This window comes from Nerophis lumbriciformis, linkage group LG36 (assembly GCF_033978685.3).
Source record: "Nerophis lumbriciformis linkage group LG36, RoL_Nlum_v2.1, whole genome shotgun sequence".
In the NCBI taxonomy this organism is placed as follows: domain Eukaryota; kingdom Metazoa; phylum Chordata; class Actinopteri; order Syngnathiformes; family Syngnathidae; genus Nerophis; species Nerophis lumbriciformis.
The window spans coordinates 8194612-8222426 of record NC_084583.2 but is presented as its reverse complement, the minus strand read 5'-3'; the positions used below and the strand labels follow the sequence as shown (position 1 = coordinate 8222426).

Here is a 27815-nt window from a genome sequence, read left to right as displayed (position 1 = left end):
GATTACTTTTTCCTTACAATTATGACTTTTTAAAATCTCATAACAATGACTTATTCCTTACAATTATGACTTTTTCCTCACAATTATGACCTTTTATCTCATAATTATGACTTACCATTTTTTTAGTGGGAAAACTGGCTTCCACAATATACCCAACAAACCATTTAAAATATATATATATATAAAGAAAATTACATTTCGGATTTAAAAAAATGTAAGGGACAGTACCAGAATTACAGATTTAATGTGTTAGATAAAAAATCAAGCAAAAAATAACATTTGTAGGATTTGAGGTGATCAGTTCAGAGGACCCTGACATGGCAGTGTTGTTATGATGGTGTAGGACATTAAACAATGCCAAAATAAACATTTATATCCAGATTCTCACATTTTACAGGAATATAAAGACACTAAGAAACAGAATGACCACAAACAAAATGAGACTAATCGAGAATAAAAATCACTAAAATGAATATACAGTGAACCTTAAATAAAGAGTTCATACAAAACTCATTTGAAATGACAGTATGTTGTTGTTGATGTTGTTTAGTCATTTAACTATATCCTATAAAATGAGGCCACAATTAGCTGTTCAGACAGAATAAAAGTGTTACACATTAAAAAAAAGTGTTCAAATCTTTTTCACTGCAGAAACACTGAATGTTGCAATTTCTTAGTTGTTTTAAATTTTTCAGCCACTCTGACAAATCATATAGTTGATGGAGATAATCAATATCTGCTGTACACATTTACTTTAGAAAATAGAAGTGTTGGATACTTCTCTTGTTGCCTTATTTGTATTTGACTTTATTAAATGTTTGGGAAACAAAACCAGTTTTCTTTTAAGAAACATAAACATTGATCAGAGCTGATTATCCATTTTATGGAGGAACGTAGTTAATCATAGAACTGACACCCAATGTTATTAACAAGTATTGATTTTAAATTGAGAATCGATTCTTAACCCAATCGAATCATGTGGTGCCCAAAGATTCACAGCACTAGTGGAGGATTTTAGCATGCATGTGCATGTACAAGCCAGTCTGCCCCACAACAGGATATACAGAAAAAGTAGGAACTAATTGACTACAAATTTGGACTACAAAATGGCTACCATAAAACGAAAAACGTCCCTCGTTTGGAGCGTGTTCTGAAGAAGAAGGCAAGACTATTTTATAAATATCGCCTTGAGGTTTGATTTCACATTTTCAGGACTTACGGGGATCCCGAACACTCAAAAACAGGTACCCGGGGGAGAAAAGTTTGGCATAAAATGACCCCTTTCAGGTATTTCCATATCCTTTTATTTTTCTCTAACCTTTTAATTATTTTCCCATCCTCTGTAATGTTCTGCTACACGCAATGCTTTAGTTTTATTTCGGGAATTAGAAAAAAACGGCCCGCAAACCTTGGCCGCGCTTTGATCGCCCCTGCTTCAAAAGTAGCTGAAATGATATTTTGAAAATGAAGTTCTATCAAAGATCAAGAAAACGACGTATGTCTTATGTTTGCGTCATAATCTCTTTTTCCCACTATTTTGGCTGCTTGGGGTGTTGTTGACATTTGCATGACAGTGGGACAATATGAAGAAAAATGGGTTCTATGTCAGTCAGAAGGACATCTTCCACACCTGAGAATGACAGACAATTATGAATACTCCTCTAAAAAGTCTATATTTTGTCCACAAAGTGCTGACTTATCAGGAACTACATCTAAATCACCAGGCAGTGCCATCGTCACAGATAAGAGGCAAAATACGAGAATTATCCGATTCGTGGATATTAATATACGCCCCCTGCCAAGTCCAGGAGGGACCCAGCAGCTTCCTGGGCCTCCACGTCCAGCTGGAGTATCTCCACGGTCTCCAAGTCCAGCTCGGTGTCGTCCGGCAACACCAGGTACTCGTACTCTTGAGACTGGTAGTAATGCAACTCGATGTAGCCGCTGTCCCCCAGGGGGTCTTTCTCTAAGTCCACCCCGCTCAGCTCCTCCTGTTGGTATTCCACCGGCTCTATGGCGACCAGCTCCTCGTGATCCGGGGTCAAAGGAAAATCCGGGTGGTCGGCGAAGGTCGGGTTGTCAGGGGTCAGGGTTTGGGTCAGCATGAGGGAGGGGGAAAGGGAATCTGGAAGGGGCAAAACAGGAAAAAAATATGGGTGACATTTTAAAATAGACAACAAGTTGCAAAGTCCCGCAAAAAATATCTTGTTTCTCAACTCAGCTGTAATACACTTTTACACCACCTGTGGCAGTAATGACAATATGAAACAAACAGAAGAAGTCCGGAGCTAAACTCATAGAGAAGTTGCTGAAGCGCAAAAAAATATGACTAATCTGGTGAAGCTGTATTTTCATTTGCACTTAAATTTTTATGGACAGTCTATTTAAGAAACATATATACTGTATTATTATTATTTATTATTATTTCATGTAGAAGTTATTTATTTTAGCAAAAAAAAATATTACTAAATTGAATAAACTATTTTTTCATTTGCACTTAAATTTTTATTTACATTCTATTTAAGAAACATCTATACTGTATTATTATTATTTATTATTAATTCATGTAGAATTTATTTTAGCCAAAAAATATTACTAAATTGATGAAGCTGTTTTTTCATTTGCACTTAAATTTTTATGGACAGTCTATTTAAGGAACATATATACTGTATTACTAATATTTATTATTATTTCATGTAGAAATTAGTTTTTTTGGCAAAAATTATTTATTTTAGCAAAAAATATGACTAAATTGATGAAGCTGTTTTTTCATTTGCACTTACATTTTTATGGACAGTCTATTTAAGAAACATATATACTGTAGTAATATTATTATTTATTATTAATTCATGTAGAATTTATTTATTTTAGCAAAAATTATGACTAAATTGATGAAGCTGTATTTTCATTTGCACTTAAATTTTTATGGACAGTCTATTTAAGAAACATATATATTGTATTATTATTATTTATTATTAATTCATGTAGAATTTATTTATTTTAGCAAAAAAATATTACTAAATTGATGAAGCTGTTTTTTCATTTGCACTTCAATTTTTATGAACAGTCTATTTAAGAAACATATATATTGTATTATTATTATTTATTATTCATGTAGAATTTATTTATTTTAGCAAAAAATATGACTAAATTGATGAAGCTGTTTTTTCATTTGCACTTAAATTTTTATGGACAGTCTATTTAAGAAACATATACTGTATTATTATTATTTCATGTATAATTTATTTATTTTAGCCAAAAAATATGACTAAATTGATGAAGCTGTATTTTCATTTGCACTTACATTTTTCTGGACAGTCTATTTAAGAAACATATATACTGTATTATTATTATTAATTAATTGATGTAGAAATGATTTATTTTAGCCAAGAAATATGACTAAATTGATGAAGCTGTTTTTTCATTTGCACTTAAATTTTTATGGACAGTATTTAAGAAACATATACTGTATTATTATTATTTATTATTATTTCATGTAGAATTTATTTATTTTAGCAAAAAAATATGACTAAATTGGTGAAGCTGTTTTTTCATTTGCACTTAAATTTTTATGGACAGTCTATTTAAGAAACATATATACTGTGTTTTTATCATTTATTATTAATTAATGTAGAATGTATTTATTTTAGCCAAAACATGACTAAATTGATAAAGCTGTTTTTTCATTTGCACTTACATTTTTACAGTCTATTCAAGAAACATATATACTGTATTATTATTATTTATTATTAATTCATGTAGAATTTATTTATTTTAGAAAAAAATATTACTAAATTTCATCCATTTTCTACTGCTTGTCCCTTAATTGATGAAGCTGTTTTTTCATTTGCAGTTACATTTTTATGGACAGTCTATTTAACAAACATATATACCGGTACTGTATTATTATTATTTATTATTATTTAATGTACAATTTATTTATTTTAGCAAAAAAATATTGCTATATTGATGAAGCTGTTTTTTAATTTGCACTTAAATTTTTATGGACAGTCTATTTAAGAAACATATACTGTATTATTTTTTTTAATTATTAATTCATGTAAAATTTATTTATTTTAGCAAAAAAATATGACTAAATTGATGAAGCTGTTTTTTCATTTGCACTTCAATTTTTATGGACAGTCTATTTAAGAAACATATATACTGTATTATTATTATTTATTATTATTTCATGTAGAATTGATTTATTTTAGCACTGCGTAAATTTATTTTTCCATCAGTTTTTACATGTCTTTTCTTTTGCAGTGTATTTATTTTTGTAATTAGTTTGATAAAAATTATTTGCGATTAATACAAGGTTTCATATCACCACTGTAAGTAGGTTAGCTGTAACTATTGAATACCATTCAAATCAATAGTAAGATCTAGTGTTAATATTTGAGTCGGCCCCGGGTCTCTGTGTAGTGGAAAAGTTGGGGCCCGAGGTCAAAAAGGTTAAGAACCCCTGCTGAACACTAGACATCCTAAAGTGATACAATTAATGTTTTTGCAGCGCCTCAAAAATGAAAGTCAATCTAATTGATGGGATTGCATAACAGCGCCACCATGTGGTGTGTTTGTTGTTGCTTCACGCACATGACATGCGCAGTCATGGAAAAGACCCTCTGGATGGGGGCCCCATGGACACGTAGACATTTATACATACGGAGGCTTGCATATAAAACACATGGACATTAAGGAGGCTATTGCTGCGTTACCGGGGAAATAGAAGGTCGTTGCCAGGGCAACAGAATGCAAACACAGGAACAATGTTGCATGCTGAGAGAAAGCCGGTGAGGGGTTGAGAAGACGGCGGCAATAAAAGTGACAGGGAGCGCTGTTACGGCCCCGATGAAACACGAAATCCATACAGAAGGGTCGCATGTGCGCTAATTGAAAAGTCTTAATTAGCTGGTCCACTGACCTGACATCTCCATGGAGTCACACACCACAGACACGCCGTAGTCCACACCTTCCAGTCTGCACAGGCCAGAAAGAAAGACTTAAAAAGTCTCGTTTGTGGTATTTGCAATGAAAAAGGGTGAGTATTTCTTACAGGGCGGGCTTGTTGATCAGACTGCTGTTGGTGCCGTGGTAAGTGTGAGTCTTCCGGAGCACCTCCAGGAGCGCCGCCCGATGCTCCGGACTCACACGCCACAGAGATCCCTTCCCCACCGACTGAAAACAAGCAGAGAAGAGAATAGAAAGTACTTTATTGATCCCTGGGGGAAATTCAGCACCACAGTTCGCTCACAATAGACACTAAACATTTAGGTATTTTTACATGTGAATAACATAAATACAGTCTATTATACAGCATTATTCACATGTGAATAATGTAAATAGTCTTTTATACAGCATTATTCACATGTGAATAATATAAATAGTCTATTATACAGCATTATTCACATGTGAATAATATAAATACAGTCTATTATACAGCATTATTCACATGTGAATAATATAAATACAGTCTATTATACAGCATTATTCACATGTTAATAACATAAATACAGTCTATTATACAGCATTATTCACATGTGAATAATATAAATATGTTATACAATTACAGTACATGTACAGTCAAAGGAACATATGCATTATACAGTCTGATGGCTATCGGTATGAAGGACCGTAATAATAATATATAATAACATATAATAAATAAACAACCGTTAATGTGGCACTTTATTAAAGCAAGGAACCACATTTGGCAACGTCACTTGATTGACATTCACGGTTTTAGCTTGTCCTGAAGAATTTTGAGGTCATCAGCAAGGTTCTGTATATTGTACAGGATTGCTTATTGTTTTTATTGGATAGTAGTCTGTTTATTTAAATTCTTATTTTCTATCTTTATTACGACTTGTGTGATTTATTTTATTCCATATTTGGTTCCACTACCGCACCTTAAATTGGAGTCCTTAATCTCGTTATATGCAAATATAATGACAATAAAGTCCATTCTATTCTATTCTAATCCTCCTTTTTCATTGTCCCATTTACTCTCTGTAAAGCACCAGTTCCATTGGCAGCAAAACAGGCCCAGAGCATAATACTACCACCACCATGCTTGGCGGTAGGCATAGTGTTCCTGGGATTAAAGGTCTCACCTTTTCTCCACCAAACATATTGCTGGGTATTGTGGCCAAACAGCTCCATTTTTGTTTCATCTGACCACAGAACTTTCCTCCAGAAGGTCCTATCTTTGTCCATGTGATGTCATTCAGCATTTAGTATAAAAACAAATATTTGTGTGGAGATACATAATATAAATACAGTATTATACAGCATTATTCACATGTGAATAATATAAATACAGTCTATTATACAGCATTATTCACATGTGAATAACATAAATACAGTCTATTATACAGCATTATTCACATGTGAATAATATGAATATAGTCTATTATACAGCATTATTCACATGTGAATAATATAAATACAGTCTATTACACAGCATTATTCACATGTGAATAACATAAATACAGTCTATTATACAGCATTATTCACATGTGAATAATATGAATATAGTCTATTATACAGCATTATTCACATGTGAATAATATGAATATAGTCTATTATACATCATTATTCACATGTGAATAATATAAATACAGCCTATTATACAGCATTATTCACTTGTGAATAATATAAATACAGTCAATTATACAGCATTATTCACATGTGAATAATATAAATATAGTCTATTATACAGCATTATTCACATGTGAATAATATAAATACAGTATTATACAGCATTATTCACATGTGAATAATATAAATACAGTCTATTATACAGCATTATTCACATGTGAATAACATAAATACAGTCTATTATACAGCATTATTCACATGTGAATAATATAAATATAGTCTATTATACAGCATTATTCACATGTGAATAATATAAATACAGCCTATTATACAGCATTATTCACTTGTGAATAATATAAATACAGTCAATTATACAGCATTATTCACATGTGAATAATATAAATACAGTATTATACAGCATTATTCACATGTGAATAACATAAATATAGTCTATTATACAGCATTATTCACATGTGAATAATATAAATACAGTATTATACAGCATTATTCACATGTGAATAATATAAATACAGTCTATTATACAGCATTATTCACATGTGAATAACATAAATACAGTCTATTATACAGCATTATTCACATGTGAATAATATAAATATAGTCTATTATACAGCATTATTCACATGTGAATAATATAAATACAGTCTATTATACAGCATTATTCATATGTGAATAATATAAATACAGTCAATTATACAGCATTATTCACATGTGAATAATATAAATACAGTCTATTATACAGCATTATTCACATGTGAATAATATAAATACAGTATTATACAGCATTATTCACATGTGAATAACATAAATATAGTCTACTTTACAGCATTATTCACATGTGAATAATATAAATACAGTCTATTATACAGCATTATTCACTTGTGAATAATATAAATACAGTCAATTATACAGCATTATTCACATGTGAATAATATAAATACAGTCTATTATACAGCATTATTCACATGTGAATAATATAAATACAGTCTATTATACATCATTATTTACATGTGAAAAATATAAATACAGTCTATTTTACAGCATTATTCACATGTGAATAATATAAATATAGTCTATTATACAGCATTATTCACATGTGAATAATATAAATACAGTCTATTATACAGCATTATTCACTTGTGAATAATATAAATACAGTCTATTATACAGCATTATTCACATGTGAATAATATAAATACAGTATTATACAACATTATTCACATGTGAATAACATAAATACAGTCTATTATACAGCATTATTTACATGAATAACTTAAATACAGTCTATTATACAGCATTATTCACATGTGAATAACATAAATACAGTCTATTTTACAGCATTATTCACATGTGAATAATATAAATATAGTCTATTATACAGCATTATTCACATGTGAATAATATAAATACAGTCTATTATACAGCATTATTCACTTGTGAATAATATAAATACAGTCTATTATACAGCATTATTCACATGTGAATAATATAAATACAGTATTATACAACATTATTCACATGTGAATAACATAAATACAGTCTATTATACAGCATTATTTACATGAATAACTTAAATACAGTCTATTATACAGCATTATTCACATGTGAATAACATAAATGCAGTCTATTATACAGCATTATTTACATGTGAATAATATACAGTCTATTATACAGCATTATTCACATGTGAATAATATAAATACAGTATATAATACAGCATTATTCACATGTGAATAATATAAATACAGTCTATTATACAGCATTATTCACTTGTGAATAACATAAATACAGTCTATTATACAGCATTATTCACATGTGAATAACATAAATACAGTCTATTTTACAGCATTATTCACTTGTGAGTAACATACATACAGTCTGTTATACAGCATTATTCACATGTGAATAACAAAGTTTGTCCCACAAACATGGTAGTCAGTGCACTAGAACCTATGAATGAAGTGCACTGAGAGGTTCTCACCTGACTTTTGTCCCTCTCCATGCGACAGAAGCTCTTGCTCAAGGACAGGTTGTGGCGTACCGAGTTCCTCCACCCCGCGCTGGCCGTCCTGTAGTAGGGGAACTGGTCCATGATCCACCCGTAGATGTCTTTCACCGGCAGCCTCTTGTCTGGCGAGTCTTCTATGGCCATGAAGATCAGACTACTGAAGGAGTACGGCGGCTTGGACGAGGCGGGGTGCTGGCCCAGCGACTCCAGCTGAACCGAGGGCAGGGTCCCTTTGGAGAGGGGCTGCAGGGGGAGCAGGTTCCCCCTCTGATGGAGCCAGCTCAGGCAGGTCAGGTCATCCTGGTCCCAGATGTTTGGAGGACTCGGCGTGGGAGGTCCCAATCCCGGGTGATGTGACGCGGCGGAAAGGGGGGACGAGGAGGACTGCGGGGAATCTGCCGCAGCCGGAGAAAGCGAGGTCGGGGATGGCGGGAAGGAGATGGGCGAGAGAGGGAAGGAGATGTGCGGGGAGAGAGAGAAGGTGGTGGGACACGGAGACATGTTGTCCATCTCGCTCTCAGGAAGTCCTTCACCTCGACCGCTGAAAGAAAGACAAACATTCTAAATTAAAAGCCTTTAGTAGATTTTTGAAAAGCTAAAATGTAAAAAAAAAAAAAAGTTGCAATAATTTCACCTGAAAATGAAATGTATATCAGTGGTCCCCAACCTTTTTGTAGCTGCGGACCGGTCAACGCTTTAAAATTTGTCCCGCGGACAAACATTTTTATTTTTTATTTTTTATTTTTTATTTTTTAATAAAGAAATACAATCATGTGTGCTTACGGACTGTATCCCTGCAGACTGTATTGATATGCATTGAAATATAGTGTATACATTGTGTTTTTATGTTGATTTACTAAAAAAATGAAAAAAATAAAAAATATAAAATATATATATATATATATATATATATATATATATATATATATATATATATATATATATATATATATATATATATATATATATATATATATATATATATATTTTTTTTCCTTGTGCGGCCCGGTACCAATCGGTGGTTGGGGAACACTGGTATATATTACTGTAAATGGAAACACAGTATTGGTGTTTTTATGGTTAAAAAACAAAAACAAAGGCATCTCAGTTGCCAGAATTTTACTGTAAAATTTATATTAGTTTTTTTTACTGTAAATTAAAAATAATGCAATTTTACAGTAAAATTTTGGCACCTGAGCTGCCAGTTTTTTTGTTTGTTTTTTACCGTAAATCAACAAGTGTACATTTTTGGGTGTGTTACTGTGAATGCCAAAACGACACCACAGTTTATTACAGTCAAAAAAAGTACTGTATTTTTTTTCATTTAAAGAAAAATTTTGTAAAAAAAAAAAAACACAGTAAATTTCACAATGTGAGCATGAAATCTATTGCTACTTTTACATTGCACAATTTGATGGATAACTTGCTTTGAAATCATTATTATTAGTATTTATTTCTGGTAAAAAAAAAATGGTTTGAATATTTGATAACATATTTTTGCATAATTAGACACTATTTAAGCTAACATAATTTGCGATTACATGACCCTCGCCATGATGGATCCAAATACCAAAATGTGATGAATCTGATTTAAAAAATGTCTGCACTTGAGTTAGCAGCAGCAACAAGTGTCATGTTGCCATGTGTTGATGGATAAACACTTCCTGGACATAAACATCAACATTCTTGCCTCCGATTTCAATGAAGCGCCCGTACTTGCAGTTTGATGCTGCCTTTGAATTTTCCTGGAATCTTGTTGTGTGTGTAGGGAGACAGCATTCATGTGTCATCACCCTCCCCATATGCATATAATATACATATAATATGCATATCCTTACATATAATATACATATGATATACATATAATATACATATAATATGCATATCCTTACATATAATATACATGTGATATACATATAATATACATATGACATATATATAATATACATATAATATAAATATGATATACATATAATACACTTTTTACATCCATATAATATACATATTATATACATATCCTTACATATAATATACATATAATATGCATATCCTTACATATAATATGCATATAATATACATATGATATACATATAATATGCATATGACATACATATAATATACATATGATATACATACAATATACAAATAACATCCATATAATATACATATAATATGCATATGATATACATATAATATAAATATGATATACATATAATATACAAATAACATCCATATAATATACATATAATAAACATAGACTTACATATAATATGCATATCCTTACATATAATAAACATACAATATACATATGATATGCATATGATATACATATAACATACATATGATATACATATAACATACAAATAACATACATATGATATACATATAATATACATATAATATACATATGATATACAAATAACATACATATAAAATGCATATCCTTACATATAATATACATATGATATACATAAAATATACATATGATGTACATATAATATACAATTAACATACATATAATATACATATAACATACATATGATATACATATAATATCCATTTAATATACATATAATAAACATAACATACATATGATATACATGTGATACACTTTTTACATACATATAATATACATATGATATACATATAATGCACATATAATATACATATGACATACATATAACATACATATGATATGCACATAATATACATATGATACATGACACATATATATAATATACATATAACATACATATAATATCCATATAACATACAAACGTACATATGATATACATATAACATACATATAATATGCATATCCTTACATATAAATTGTTGGCAGATTCAAATATGCGTCTAATTGGAATATATGGTACTTCAAGGTACTATGGCGGCATCTAGTGGTTGAGAGGTTGAATTACACCTTTTGTAGGATTTAAAATTAAAGTTAAAAAGTTAAAGTACCAATGATTGTCACACACACATTAGGTGTGGCGAAATTATTCTCTGCATTTGACCCATCCCCCTTGATCACCCCCTGGGAGGTGAAGGGAGCTGTGAGCAGCAGCGGTGGCCGCGCCCGGGAATCATTTTTGGTGATTTAACCCCCAATTGCAACCCTTGATGCTGAGTGCCAAGCAGGGAGGTAATGGCTACCATTTTTATAGTCTTTGGTATGACTCGGCCGGGGTTTGAACTCACAACCTACCCATCTCAGGGCGGACACTCTAACCTCTAGGCCACTGAGTAGGTTATATAAATATTATATATATATATATATACATACATACATACATACATACATACATACATACATACATACATACATACATATATATATATATATATATACATGCATGCATACATACAGAGGTGGGTAGAGTAGCCAGAAATTGTACTCAAGTAAGAGTACTGTTACTTTAGAGATTTATTACTCAAGTAAAAGTAAGGAGTAGTCACCCAAATATTTACTTGAGTAAAAGTAAAAAGTATGTTGTAAAAAAACTACTCAAGTACTGAGTAACTGATGAGTAGCATATACACACATATCATATATATATATATATACACACACACACACACACACACACATATATACATATATATATATATATATATATACACACACACATTATATATATATATATATATATATATATATATATATATATATATATATATATATATATACATACATTGATATATACAGTATATCATTTATATATATATTTTTTTGCCGTTTTTGTTTACATGTTAAAGGTGTTTTAATGAATATACATGCATGTTTAACACATATAGATTCCTTTCTTTCATGAAGACAAGAATATAAGTTGGTGTATTACCTGATTCTGATGACTTGCATTGATAGGAATCAGACAGTAGTGATGATAGCGTCCATGTTTTCAAATGGAGGAGAAAAAAAGTTCCTCCTTTCTGTCTAATACCACATGAAAGTGGTTGGTTTTTGGCATCTTATATGTCCAGCTTCCATATTCGTTTTTATACACTTTACAAGAAATACATTGGCGGCAAACTCCGTAGCTTGCTAGCTTGTTTGCGCAGGCTTTCGGAGACTCTTATTTTGAAAGCGCAGGCGCGATGGAGCGGCACTTTTATTGTGAAGACAGGAACTGTGCAGTCAGTCTTTAGGCTTTTGACGGGGTGTACGGTTAAAATTAAAAATGGTCTTTTTTCCTTCACACTTTTGATTGATTGATTGGAACTTTTATTAGTAGTTTACACAGTACCGTACATATTCCGTACAATTGACCACTAAATGGTAACACCCCAATAAGTTTTTCAACTTGTTTAAGTCAGGTCATGTGACCGCCTGGCTCTGTTTGATTGGTCCAACGTCACCAGTGACTGCATCTGATTGGTGGAACGGAGTGAACGTCACCAGTGACTGTATTTGTTGAAACGCAGGCACTATGAAGGTCTGTCTGACAGACCAAAACAAACAAAGCGTGCATTAACAGATCGATAAAAATTAGTAGCGAGTAGCGAGCTGAATGTAGATAAAAGTAGCGGAGGAAAAGTAGCGTTTCTTCTCTATAAATATACTCAAGTAAAAGTAAAAGTATGTTGCATTAAAACTACTCTTAGAAGTACAATTTATCCCAAAAGTTACTCAAGTAGATGTAACGGAGTAAATGTAGCGCGTTACTACCCACCTCTGCATACATATATATATATATATATATATATATATATATATATATATATATATATATATATATATATATATATATATATATATATATATATATATATATATATATATATATATATATACATATATATATATATATATATATATATATATATATATATATATATACATATATATATATATATATATATATATATATACATATATGTATATATGTACGGTATATACATATATGTATACATATATATATATATATATATATATATATACATACATATATGTATACATATATACATACATATATGTATACACATATATGTATATATATGTATACATATATATACATACATATATGTATACATATATACATACATATATGTATATATGTATACATATATATATGTATACGTATATATATGTATACATATATACATATACACAAACATATTTATACATACACACATATATATATATACATACATACATACATACATATATATATATATATATATACTGTGTATATATATATACACATATACATATATACACACATATATATATATATATATATGCACATATATATGTATATATATATATATATATATATATATATATATATATATATATATATATATATATACTGTGTATATATATATATACACATATACATATATACACACACATATATATATATATATGCACATATATATGTATATATATATATATATATATATATATATATATATATATATATATATATATATATATTAAGGCTGCAGCTAACGATTATTTTTTTATTGATTAATCTATAGATTATTTTTTCGATTAATCGGTTAATCTATAGATTATTTTTTTCGATTAATCTATAGATTATTTTTCCTTTTACCGATTATTTTTTTTATTTAAAATGAAGATGAAAAAATAAATGTAGGCCAGTTTTTTCAAAAGGCATGGCTTTTATTTACCAAAAAAAAAAAGTATGGCCACTCAGTCAACATTGACAACAACGTGACAAAATATTCTGTAACAATGTAAACATTTAAAACTTTTAACATTTAACAAAATTAAAAGTAGCTTATTTGCTTTTTAATGTGCAAATATAAAAGTAAACATCCAGTGCAAATCTTAATATTCTGCAATAGTATAAGCATTTCAAAAGTAAAAGTATTGCTTATTTTGCTTTAAAATGTGCAAAAATAAAGATAAACATCCAATACAAAAAAGTGCAAAACGAAAATAATCTGTAACAATGTAAACATTTCAACAAAAGTAAAAGTATTGCTTATTTGCTAAAATGTGCAAAAATAAAAATAAACATCCAATACAAAAAAGTGCAAAACAAAATATTCTGTAACAGTGTAAACATTTCAACAAAAGTAAAAGTATTGCTTATTTTGCTTAATAACACAACAATGATAGTATGATTAAAGTGAAAGTTAATTGTTGGTTTGTACATAGTATATGTAACCGTTAATGTTGTAAAAGGTATTTGCACAACTAATTAACGTTAGCGTTTGTGACACGTCTTGTGCCGTGGGGTTCTTTCAGGACCGACAGACTGAACGCCAGACGGCTTTGCCAGGTTTACAATCTTTTAATTTTACACAAAGTCTTTTCTCTTCCAAATCTTTTCTCTTTCTTTCCTCGCTTTTCAGCTCCTCTTCCTCGCTCGCTCGTTGTCCCCTGTCTCTGTCTCTCCTCCTCTCTCGCTCCACGTCAGCTTCACTCTGACTCCTTCCAGTCTCTCTTCCCTTTCTCTCTGCTGCTCCCTTTTTCTTCAGCGAGAGGAGATTGGATGATCGTGCCCAGGTGCGCGGATCGCGCACCTGGGCACGATTGCGGCGTCGCTCCCGGCGCGCCCCACCTCGCCGCTCGCTCGCCGGCCCCGCCTCTCCACAGCGTTAAAGAGGAGTGCGTCTTTGTAAACACTGAACAGGCACGCCAAACGCACCTCTCAGAGCGAAACGGTGCTTTAGTTTATGAATTTACAACGCAGATACAAATGACACATTCATGTTTTTGTGTAATGATGACAACGTATACGCACGCGGACGATTGACTAGTTGATGGTGATGGCAAGAACGCTGTCGGTTTTCTTTTCAAATGTTCGTTCATAGCCGTTGTGCTGCTATGATAGGCCATTTCCGCTCGACACAGTGTGCATACAACAACATTATTAGGCCGTTTATTGAAATACTCCCACACTTTTGATGACTTTTGGCGTGCTTTTTTCTCCTCGCTCGCACCGTCTGCTTTGCGATCCGCCATGACAGTAGTGTGACGTAAATATGCGACGCATCGACGCACAAAAATGGCATCGACGTATTTACGTAACCGATGACGTCGACTACGTCGACGCGTCGTTTCAGCCTTAATATATATATATACATACACACACACACACACACACACACACACACACACACACACACACACACACACACATATATATATATATATATACACACCTATATATATATATTTACACACACACACACACACACACACACACACACACACACACACACACACACACACACACACACACACACACACACACATATATATATTGTTACTGTACATTACTTTCACAATAAAGACGATACATGTTACTGTGCATAACTTTCACAATAAAATACTGTAAATGTTACTGTGCATTACTTTCACAATAAAATACTGTAAATGTTACTGTGCATTATTTTCACAATAAAATATTATAAATGTTACCAAGCATAACTTTCACAGTAAAATACTGTAAATGTTACTGTACATTACTTTCACAATAAAAGACTATAAATGTTATCATGCATTACTTTCACAATAAAATACTGTAAATGTTACTGTGCAAAACTTTCACAATAAAATACTGTAAATGTTACTGTACATTACTTTCACAATAAAAGACTATAAATGTTATCATGCATTACTTTCAAAATAAAATACCCTAAATGTTACTGTGCATAACTTTCACAATAAAATACTGTAAATTTTACTGTACATTACTTTCACAATAAAAGACTATAAATGTTATCATGCATTACTTTCACAATAAAATACTGTAAATGTTACCAAGCATAACTTTCACAGTAAAATACTGTAAATGTTACTGTACATTACTTTCACAATAAAAGACTAAATGTTATCATGCATTACTTTCACAATACTGTAAATGTTACTGTGCATAACTTTCACAATAAAATACTGTAAATGTTACTGTACATTACTTTCACAATAAAAGACTATAAATGTTATCATGCATTACTTTCACAATAAAATACTGTAAATGTTACTGTGCATAACTTTCACAATAAAATACTGTAAATGTTACTGTACATTACTTTCACAATAAAAGACTATAAATGTTATCATGCATTACTTTCACAATAAAATACTGTAAATGTTACTGTGCATAACTTTCACAATAAAATACTGTAAATGTTACTGTACATTACTTTCACAATAAAAGACTATAGATGTTATCATGCATTACTTTCACAATAAAATACTGTAAATGTTACTGTGCATAACTTTCACAATAAAATACTGTAAATGTTACTGTACATTACTTTCACAATAAAAGACTATAAATGTTATCATGCATTACTTTCACAATAAAATACTGTAAATGTTACTGTGCATTACTTTCACAATACTGCAATTGTTACTGTGCATTATTTTCACAATAAAATACTATAAATGTTGCCAAGCATAACTTTCATGGTAAAATACTGTAAATGTTACTGTACATTACTTTCACAATAAAAGACTATACATGTTACTGTGCATAACTTTCACAATAAAATACTGTAAATGTTACTGTGCATTACTTTCACAATAAATACTGTAAATGTTACTGTGCATTATTTTCCACAGTAAAATACCCTAAATGTTACTGTGCATTACTTTCACAATAAAATACTGTAAATGTTACTGTGCATTACTTTCACAATAAAATACTGTAAATGTTACTGTGCATTACTTTCACAATAAAATACTGTAAAAGTGACTGTGCATAATTTTCACAATAAAATATTATAAATGTTACCAAGCATAACTTTCACAGTAAAATACTGTAAATGTTACTGTACATTACTTTCACAATAAAAGACTATAAATGTTATCATGCATTACTTTCACAATAAAATACCCTAAATGTTACTGTGCATAACTTTCACAATAAAATACTGTAAATGTTACTGTACATTACTTTCACAATAAAAGACTATAAATGTTATCATGCATTACTTTCACAATAAAATACTGTAAATGTTACTGTGCATAACTTTCACAATAAAATACTGTAAATGTTACTGTACATTACTTTCACAATAAAAGACTATAAATGTTATCATGCATTACTTTCACAATAAAATACTGTAAATGTTACTGTGCATAACTTTCACAATAAAATACTGTAAATGTTACTGTACATTACTTTCACAATAAAAGACTATAAATGTTATCATGCATTACTTTCACAATAAAATACTGTAAATGTTACTGTGCATAACTTTCACAATAAAATACTGTAAATGTTACTGTACATTACTTTCACAATAAAAGACTATAAATGTTATCATGCATTACTTTCACAATAAAATACTGTAAATGTTACTGTGCATTACTTTCACAATACTGCAATTGTTACTGTGCATTATTTTCACAATAAAATACTATAAATGTTGCCAAGCATAACTTTCATAGTAAAATACTGTAAATGTTACTGTACATTACTTTCACAATAAAAGACTATACATGTTACTGTGCATAACTTTCACAATAAAATACTGTAAATGTTACTGTGCATTACTTTCACAATAAATACTGTAAATGTTACTGTGCATTATTTTCCACAGTAAAATACCCTAAATGTTACTGTGCATTACTTTCACAATAAAATACTGTAAATGTTACTGTGCATTACTTTCACAATAAAATACTGTAAATGTTACTGTGCATTACTTTCACAATAAAATACTGTAAAAGTGACTGTGCATAATTTTCACAATAAAATATTATAAATGTTACCAAGCATAACTTTCACAGTAAAATACTGTAAATGTTACTGTACATTACTTTCACAATAAAAGACTATACATGTTATCATGCATTACTTTCACAATAAAATACCCTAAATGTTACTGTGCATAACTTTCACAATAAAATACTGTAAATGTTACTGTACATTACTTTCACAATAAAAGACTATAAATGTTATCATGCATTACTTTCACAATAAAATACTGTAAATGTTACCAAGCATAACTTTCACAGTAAAATACTGTAAATGTTACTGTACATTACTTTCACAATAAAAGACTATAAATGTTATCATGCATTACTTTCACAATAAAATACTGTAAATGTTACTGTGCATAACTTTCACAATAAAATACTGTAAATGTTACTGTACATTACTTTCACAATAAAAGACTATAAATGTTATCATGCATTACTTTCACAATAAAATACTGTAAATGTTGCTGTGCATTACTTTCACAATAAAATACTGTAAATGTTACTGTGCATAACCTTCACAATAAAATACTATAAATGTTACCAAGCATAACTTTCATAGTAAAATACTGTAAATGTTACTGTACATTACTTTCACAATAAAAGACTATACATGTTACTGTGCATAACTTTCACAATAAAATACTGTAAAAGTTACTGTGCATAACTTTCACAATAAAATACTATAAATGTTACTGTGCATAACTTTCACAGTAAAATACTGTAAAAATGTTACCTTTGCAGTATAATACTATAAATGTTGTTGTGCAATACTTTCACAGTAAAATACTGTAAATATTATTGTGAAAGTATAATCCACTCATTTGCATTTACGGCATTTTACTGTGAACTGGCAGCTCATTGCTGTGAAATATAAGGTATCATTTTTTCTTCTTCTTCTGTACAGTCATTTAAGTGACAACACATTTGCACTAGAGTATTTTACTGTGAAATCCTGGTAAATGTTCCACAGCGCAGCTTTGACCGGTGTACTTTATTATGAAAGAGTAACATTTTGCTGTCGGAATACTACAAACATGCAGTGAAGTTGGACACACAGAATACAAATAATAAGGGTTATAAATTAACTCTCGTTAATTGGCTGTGCAGTTAAATGTTAGCCACTTCCTGCTGGGCCTTCACCACAACGTTCAAAGTCCACCACCACCACCACCATCATCATCATCATCATCATCATCATCATCATGATGGTGCATCACGTCACAAACGACGTGTTTGCTTTGAACAAATGTGTGTCCTGCAAGGTTCTCCTTGTTGTCACAAAGCGTGCAGTTCAGGCAGCAAATGGCGGAACAATATAAAGTTTCAAGAAAGACGCCTTTTGTTCCCTCCAGGTGAGCCCCTGCCGCGTCCATTCACGTCCCTCTTTGTGGCGCACGAATGACAAGAACAATTAAAAAAAAAACTTACCGAAGGCGCTCTGAAGGTTCCGCTGGAAAGAAAGCCGGCCAAAGTGCGTCTTTTTGGGGGGTGAAAGGTGGACTTGTGTGGGAGAAAACTTGCAAAGCAGGGGAGAGAGAGAGAGAGAGAGAGAGAGAGAGCGAGCGAGAGAGAGAGAGAGAGAGAGAGAGAGAGAGAGAGAGAGAGAGAGAGAGAGAGAGAGAGAGAGAGAGAGAGAGAGAGAGAGAGAGAGAGAGAGAGAGAGAGAGAGGTTCGCTGGGTGCGGGTTGAGTTGTCGTAGGGTTGCCATGGCAACCAAAAGGACGCTTTGCTGCCTGCGGGTCCCCGAGCGCGCTCCCGGTGGAGGAGTATGTCGCAAAAAGACTGCTTGAAAATGATACGAACACACAAAAAATATGTGACACGGTAGCTGGATGACAGACTGTATTAAAAACTGTAGATGGATATTTATTTTTGATCAGGCGCTCTCCGGGTCACACGTGACCGCAGGAGACATTTGTGACGTCACACCATTCCAAGCGCGGCTGACAGGACTGAGGGGAAACAAACAAGCGTGCATATTTTTGACCCAGTTGGTTAGGGGAATGACCAAATTTCAATGTTAAATCAACGTCCCAACCTGACATTGAATAAACGTCGTCAAAAAGTATGTTGTTTCAACATTGGAAAATGACCGAAATTCAATGGTCAAATCAAGGTCACAACCCGACATTAATTAAACGTCGTCAAAAAGCATATTGCTTCAACGTATTTGTGTTGTAGAATTTTGGTTGGGAAATGACTATATATCAATGTTAAATCAACGTCACAACCTGACATTGAATAACCATAGTCAAAAAGCATGTTGTTTCAATGTTGTATATGTGTTGTAGAATATTGGTTGAGAAATGACCAAATTTCAATGGTCAAATCAACCTCAGAACCCAACATTGATTAAGCGTTGTCAAAAAGTGTGTTGTTTCAACGTTGTATTTGTGTTGTAGAATACTGGTTGGGAAAATTACCAAATTTCAATGTTAAATCAACGTCCCAACTTAAACATCGTCAAAAAGCATGTTGCTTCAATGTATTTGTGATGTAGAAAATTGGTTGGGAAATGACAATATATCAATGGTCAAGTCAACATCACAACCTGACATTGATTAAACGTTGTCAAAAAGTATGTTGTTTTAACCTTATATTTGTGTTGTAGAATATTGGTTGGGAAATGACTAAAATTCATTGGTCAAATCAACCTCAGAACCCAACATTGATTAAGCGTTATCAAAAAGTATGTTGTTTCAACGTTGTATTTGTGTGGTGGCATATTGGTTGGTAAATTACTATATTTCAACGTTAAATCAACGTCACAACCTGACATTGAATAAACGTCGTCAAAAAGCATGTTGTTTCAACGTTGTATTTGTGTTGGAGAATATTGGTTGGGAAATGACCAAATTTCAACGTTAAATCAACGTCACAACCTGACATTGAATAAACGTGGTCACAAAACATGTTTCAACGTTGTATTTGTGTTGTAGAATATTAGTTGAGAAATGACCAAATTTCAATGGTCAAATCAATGTCGGAACCCAACATTGATTAAGCGTCGCCAAAAAGCATGTTGTTTAAACGTTGTATTTGTGTTGTAGAATATTGGTTGGGAAATTACCAAATTTCAACGTTAAATCAATGTCACAACCTGACATTGAATAAACGTTGTCACAAAACATGTTGCTTCAACGTTGTATTTGTGTTGTAAAATATTAGTTGAGAAATTACCAAAAATCAATGCTAAAATCAACTTTAGAACCCAACATTGAATAAACGCATGTTGTTTCAACATTATATTTGTGTTGTAGAAGATTAGTTGGGAAATGACTATATTTCAACGTTAAATCAACGTCACAACCTGACATTGAATAAACGTCGTCAAAAAGTATGTTGTTTCAACGTTGTATTTGTGTTGTAGAATATTGGTTGGGAAATGACTATATTTCAATGTTAAATCAATGTCACAACCCAACATTAATTAAACGTTGTCAAAAAGCATGTTGTTTCAACGTTGTATTTGTGTTGTAGAATATTGGTTGGGAAATGACCAAATTTCAACGTTAAATCAATGTCACAACCTGACATTGAATAAACGTCACAAAACATGTTGCTTCAACGTTGTATTTGTGTTGTAAAATATTAGTTGAGAAATGACCAAAAATCAATGCTAAAATCAACTTTAGAACCCAACATTGAATAAACGTTGTCAAAAAGCATGTTGTTTCAACATTATATTTGTGTTGTAGAAGATTGGTTGGGAAATGACTATATTTCAATGTTAAATCAATGTCACAACCTGACATTGAATAAACGTCGTCACAAAACATGTTGCTTCAACGTTGTATTTATGTTGTAGAATATTGGTTGGGAAATGACCAAATTTCAATGTTAAATCAACGTCCCAACCTGATATTGATTAAACCTTGTCAAAAAGTATGTTGTTTCAATGTTGTATTTCTGTTGTAGAATATTGGTTGGGAAATGACCAAAATTCAATGGTCAAATCAACATCATAACCTGACATTGAATAAACGTAGTCAAAAAGTATGTTGTTTCAATGTTGTATTTGTCTTGTAGAATATTGGTTGGGAAATTACCAAATTTCCATGGTCAAATCAACCTCAGAACCCAACATTGATTAAACATTGTCAAAAAGTATGTTGTTTCAACGTTGTATTTGTGTTGTAGAATATTGGTTGGGAAATGACCAAATTTCAATGGTCAAATCAACGTCACAACCCAACGTTAATTAAACGTCGTCAAAAAGCATGTTGTTTCAACGTTATGTTTGAGCTGTTCAACATCAGGACCTATTTCAACAAGTTCCCAATGTTGTTTCCATGTCTGGCACCTGCTGGGGGTTTCTGCAGGTGCTGTAGTTTAATGTTTTTTAATGCCACTTAAAACTGATTTAATGTCCATGTGCTAATGCAGATTATCATTATTACACACAATTGTTAGCATGTGACAATGATGGTCTTGAACAGTTGAAAAGTTTACATGAACTGTTACTATCTGATGAATTAGACCGTTTATGAGAATTTATTTATTTTTCTGTAATCGTAGCAGCAGCAGCCAGTTGTGGTGGCGTCGTAGCTTTTTTGGTCGCACCAAATAAATTTGGCCGTTGAGCCCGTCTGGCGTCCCAGGTGTGCCCCCCTCTGCCTTTACCCCAAGATGTCATTTTGCAGCCCAGTTGGGTCCTTCCTCTTCATCCATATCCATCTGCTACTTCGTTCGGCAGCATCTGACAGCGATGTGACAGCCCGCCGGAAGGCCCGACCTCTCACTCCCATTCCTTTCAGAAGCTTGGTTGAGGACGTGGCAAAGAAGCCTCTGCACCAGACTTCAACTGGAAGCACTCGGGCACGCCAGCCGTGCCGCTCTGCCTCGGCTTCTATGTCCGCATACCTCAGTTGTTTGCGCGCATATGCTTCACCAACTGCTGCCTCCCATGGCACAGTTAATTCAACAATGAACACAGTCTTCTGGGAGGTTGATCACAGGACCAGGTCCGGCCTGAAGCTGGTTGTAATGATCTCTGGCGGGAAGATGAGTTTCTGGTCTAAGTCCATCTGCATTTTCCAGTCCTAGGCAGAATCCAGAAGGCTTGCCTCCACTTTTGCTGGGAGATGTCCTGCTCTTTCTTCCAGGGTGATCACCAGTTGTCTTATGACCTGGTTGTGCCTCCAGGTGTAGCGGCCTTGAGACAAACTGGTTTAGCAGCCGGTGAGGATGTGAGGGGTTTGACAGAGTGCACAAGAAGGATCTTCTCCAAACCATTGGTTTAAGTTCTTGGGTGTGGGAAGAACATGGTAGGTGGCTCTGATGAGGAAGCTGATTTGTCTCCCTTCCATTTCCCAAAGATCCTTCCATGTCAGCCTACAATGCTCCAGGTTTTCCCAGCTAGTCCACTGTCCCTGTTTGGACTGTGCCACTGCTGTTGCACATCTGTCTGCCTCGTGTTGCTGAACCTGATCAACAACCAGCTTTCTCCTCTGGGCAGATGTTGCCTTGTGCCATGTGGGTAGACTAGCTCTAAGTCCAAACCCACCTCTTCCATGCTGCACTTGTCCCACAAGGTCTACATGCCTGAGAGCAGATTTGGCTTGCTACACTGCCTCAGATGGGATCCATTTCCTCCCAGTTGCCAGTCTGGGAGCAACTGCTCGGATCACCTCATCTTGAGACACAGTCAGGGTCATGCTCAGACTCACCTTGGTGCATTTAAACTCCTCCCTGAAGCTAGAGATGGGCAGTTCCAGGGCACCATGACCATATAGGCCAATGTTACTGAAACACAGCGGGATGCCAAGCCACTTCTTGATGTATGCACTTACTGTTCTCTCCAGCTTCTCGACTTTGGTCATGGGGATCTCGTAAACATCAAACAGGGGAGCAATCCAAACTGTAGGCACCACAGTTTCAACTTGCCAGGAAGTAAGGTCTTGTCTATGCGGACAAGGCCTTTGATTCCCTCAGCTGATGGCTTATTTCTTTATTTTGTCACGTTTAATATATTTTTTGCAACTTCAATTTTGACAGTAGGCAAGGCAAGGCAAGGCAACTTTATTTATATAGCACATTTACAACAATTTCAAAATTGAACAAAAGTGCTTTTCAGGTTAAAAAGCATAGAGCAAAAAACAAAGAACATAAACAATGCATAAGCGAAACAAGATACGGTGTAAGGGTTTGGATAAAAAGTACAAATGAAAGATAAAAATAATAAAATAATGAAAGTGCAACAAATTGAAAAAAACTAAAGTGAAGGGGCGGGGGGGGGCTAGAAATGGTGACCTAGTGGGCGGGCTCAGCTCTGGTTAAAGGCCAGCGAGAAGAGATAGGTCTTAAGCAGGGTTTTTAAGACCTCCAGGCTCTGGGCTGACCTGGTGTGGAGGGGGAGGCAGTTTCATAGCTTAAGGGCGGCAACGGAGAAGGCTCTGTCCCCTCTGGTCTTTAGCCTGGATCTGGAGACCGCCAACAGCAGTTGTTCAGCTGACCTTAAGGCTCTAGACGAGGTATGATAGTGCAGAAGCTCGGTCAGGTATTGTGGGGGCAGGCCATTTAGGGATTTAAAAACAATTAAAAGTAATTTAAAATCAATGTGGTGACGGACAGGGAGCCAGTGGAGTGAGGCCAGGACTGGGGTGATGTGCTCACGTTTTTTTGGTGCTGGTGAGGAGACTGTCAGCCGCGTTTTGCACAAGCTGCAGATGGCGGAGTGATGCCTGATCAATGCTAGCGTACGCTGAGTTGTTGTTGTCTAGCCGGTGTGTGATGAAGGTGTGGATTGCAGTCAGGAGAGATAGGCCTTGGTCTTTGCTAGGGTTCTGAGATGGTAAAACCTGGTACGAACCACTGAGCTGACCTGTTTGGTGAATTTAAAGGCACTATCGAAGATCACTCCGAGATTTCTCACGGAGGACCGGATGTTTTCACCCAGAGGACCTGGAGCACTGACAAACGAGGCTGGAGATGTTTCGCAGAAGATGATGATCTCGGTCTTGCTCTCGTTAAGGTTGAGGAAGTTAGCACTCATCCATGCTTTGATGTCAGTCAGACAGTCCAGCAGTGGCTGGAGTGCGACCTGTCCTGTGGCCTTAAGAGGTAAGTAGATCTCAACATCATCGGCGTAACAATGGAATGAGACATTGTGCTTGACCAGGATTTCACCTAAAGGTAGTATGAACAGTAGAAGGAGTATGGGACCTCGGATTGACCCTTGGGGAACCCCACAGGTAAGGGAGGCCACAGAGGAGAGAAAGTACAGAGAAACTCCGGTCAGTTAGGTAGGACTGAAACCAGCTTAAGGCTACACCTAGGATACCCACATACTGCTTCAGTCGTGACAGTAGGATCCTGTGATCCACCGTGTTGAAGGCAGCTGTGAGGTCCAGGAGCACCAGGATCACAGGACTACCAGAGTCAGCGGCCAGAAGCAGATAGTTTTGCACTCTCAGGAGTGCTGTTTCAGTGCTGTGAGATGTTTATATTGTCTTTATATTCCAGCTAGTTAATCCATTTTGGGGGGAATTGAGGGGATTATTATGATGCGTTCAAGAGTCTTACGGCCGGAGGGAAGAAGTTAAAGTTAAAGTTAAAGTACCAATGATTGTCACACACACACTAGGTGTGGTGAAATTTGTCCTCTGCATTTGACCCATCCCCTTGGTCACCCTTGATGCTGAGTGCCAAGCAGGGAGGTAAAGGGTACCATTTTTATAGTCTTTGGTATGACTCGGCCAGGGTTTGAATTCACAACCTACCGATCTCAGGGCGGACACTAACCACTAGGCCACTGAGTAGGTTGTTACAGAACCTGGAGGCTCTGCTACGGAGGCTGCGGAACCTCTTTCTAGAGTCCAGCAGTGAAAACAGTCCTTGGTGGGGGTAGGAGGAGTCTCTTAAGCTTTTCTGTGCCCTGGTCAGGCAGCGGCTTTTTGCGATCAAACGGATAAGAGGAAGAGGAATCCTGATGATCTTTTCCGCCGTCCTCACCACTCTCTGTAGAGACTTCCAGTCTGAGGCACTGCAGGCTCCAGTGCAGACAGAGATGCTGTTGGTCAGCAGGCTCTCTATAGTGCCTCTGTAGAATGTGGTGAGAATGGGGGGAGGGAGCTGTGCTCTTTACATCCGACGCAAAAAGTGCATGCGCTGCTGAGCTCTTTTTACAAGAGCTCCGGTGTGTAGGGACCAGGTCATATTGTCAGTTATCTGCAACTTGGTGTTGCTTACCATCTCCACCGCTGTGCTGTTGATGAAGAGAGGAGTGTGGCTGGACTGGTGCTTCCTGAAGTCAACGATGATCTCCTTGGTCTTGTCGACGTTCAGGACCAGGTTGTTGGTTCTGCACCAGTCAACCAGATGTTTCACCTCCTCCCTGTAGTCCATGTCATTGTTGTCACGGATGAGGCCCACTGCTGTTGTGTCGTCCGCATACTTCACAATGTGGTTAGTAGTGGACCTGGCGCAGCAGTCATGAGTCATCAACGTGAACAGCAGTGGACTCAGGACACAGCCCTGGGGGGAGCCGGTGCTCAGGGAGATGGCACTGGAGGTGTTGTTGCCCACTCTCACAGACTCGGGTCTGTCTGTGAGGAAGTCAAGCAGCCAGTTGCATAGGGGGGTACTGAATCCAAGGGGGGCCAGTTTACTCACCAAGTGCTGCGGGATGATGGTGTTGAACGCCGAGCTGAAGTCCAGAAACAACATCCGTTGTCAGCAGGATCTTAAGTTTCACCAAAATACGCCCCCATTTCCCCCGCCTCTTGGAGCGCTTTTTGCGTGAAGGAGCCTGCGTACGACGCAGGTAAGCGGGGATACCTGACAGCACGGGAGGGGGGTTTGTCCAATTTCCCAAGTCGAATCTGGGTACCCATGTCTCGCTAAAGTTTTGAGCTCGGATATTAAGCAGTGCTTGGCGATCATAGCACAGTAGTGCGGAGACATCCCAGTAAGCGCAGAAAAATAAGGCTGCAGCAAACGAAAAACAGACGACTCGCCGAACAAGCTGGCGCCATCTTGCACACACATTGCAGGAAACTACGTTCTGGCTATGAGATGTTTTAATTGCTGATGTGGGTTTATTGATTTTTAAATGCGCCAGAAAATAACCCGTTTTGTACACTGTTGATGTCGTTCAATGCACAGTATTGCGTAAATGTGTGTCTGTATATGGTCACGTGGTGACATCAATGATGGTATTTTGAGAGGTCATCATTGAAGTCCATCACTGAAGGCCTAGGTGGGAAACGCATAGGCCGCCACTGTCAGGTGGTCTTCCATTTCCCTCTTTGGCACCTTAAGTGACCCGCTCTTTTCCTTTTCCACCTGTGATTAATCCAAATTCTAATTTCACAATACGAAGGTCCTGGGTTGGATCCTGCGCTCGGGATCTTTCTGTGTGGAGTTTGCATGTTCTCCCCGTGACTGCGTGGGTTCCCTCCGGGCTCTCCGGCTTCCTCCCACCTCCCAAGACATGCACCAGGGGATAAGCTCCTCCCACCTACAAAGACATGCACCTGGGGATAGGCTCCTCCCACC

The 27815-nt window shown here is 34.6% G+C and overlaps 1 protein-coding gene and 1 long non-coding RNA gene across 2 annotated transcripts; one reads left to right on the top strand and one right to left on the bottom strand.

The window, feature by feature from the left end:
- Positions 1 to 234: 234 nt before the first annotated feature.
- Positions 235 to 19842, bottom strand: LOC133576881 (uncharacterized). The gene is made up of 5 exons (XM_061930243.1): positions 19746 to 19842; positions 8600 to 9167; positions 5057 to 5178; positions 4925 to 4980; positions 235 to 2125 (listed from the first exon to the last, which is right to left on the bottom strand). The coding sequence occupies exons 2-5, from the start codon at positions 9134 to 9136 to the stop codon at positions 1782 to 1784; spliced, it is 1059 nt and encodes a 352-aa protein (XP_061786227.1). The 5' UTR covers positions 9137 to 9167; positions 19746 to 19842; the 3' UTR covers positions 235 to 1781.
- On the top strand, positions 19607 to 27771 carry LOC133576884 (uncharacterized). The gene is made up of 3 exons (XR_009811680.2): positions 19607 to 19669; positions 25216 to 25379; positions 27640 to 27771. It is a non-coding gene; the product is annotated as an uncharacterized lncRNA (long non-coding RNA).
- The last annotated feature ends 44 nt before the right edge of the window (positions 27772 to 27815 follow it).

Bases quoted from the DNA above. Each gene is read 5' to 3' on its own strand.
- LOC133576881 (XM_061930243.1), bottom strand. From the start codon at position 9,136: ATGGACAACATGTCTCCGTGTCCCACCACCTTCTCTCTCTCCCCGCAC. The intron at 5,179-8,599 runs GTGAGAACCTCT...GCTTGTTTTCAG, and splicing joins TGGAGAGGGACAAAAGTCAG to TCGGTGGGGAAGGGATCTCT. The intron at 4,981-5,056 runs GTAAGAAATACT...TGGCCTGTGCAG, and splicing joins CTGATCAACAAGCCCGCCCT to ACTGGAAGGTGTGGACTACG.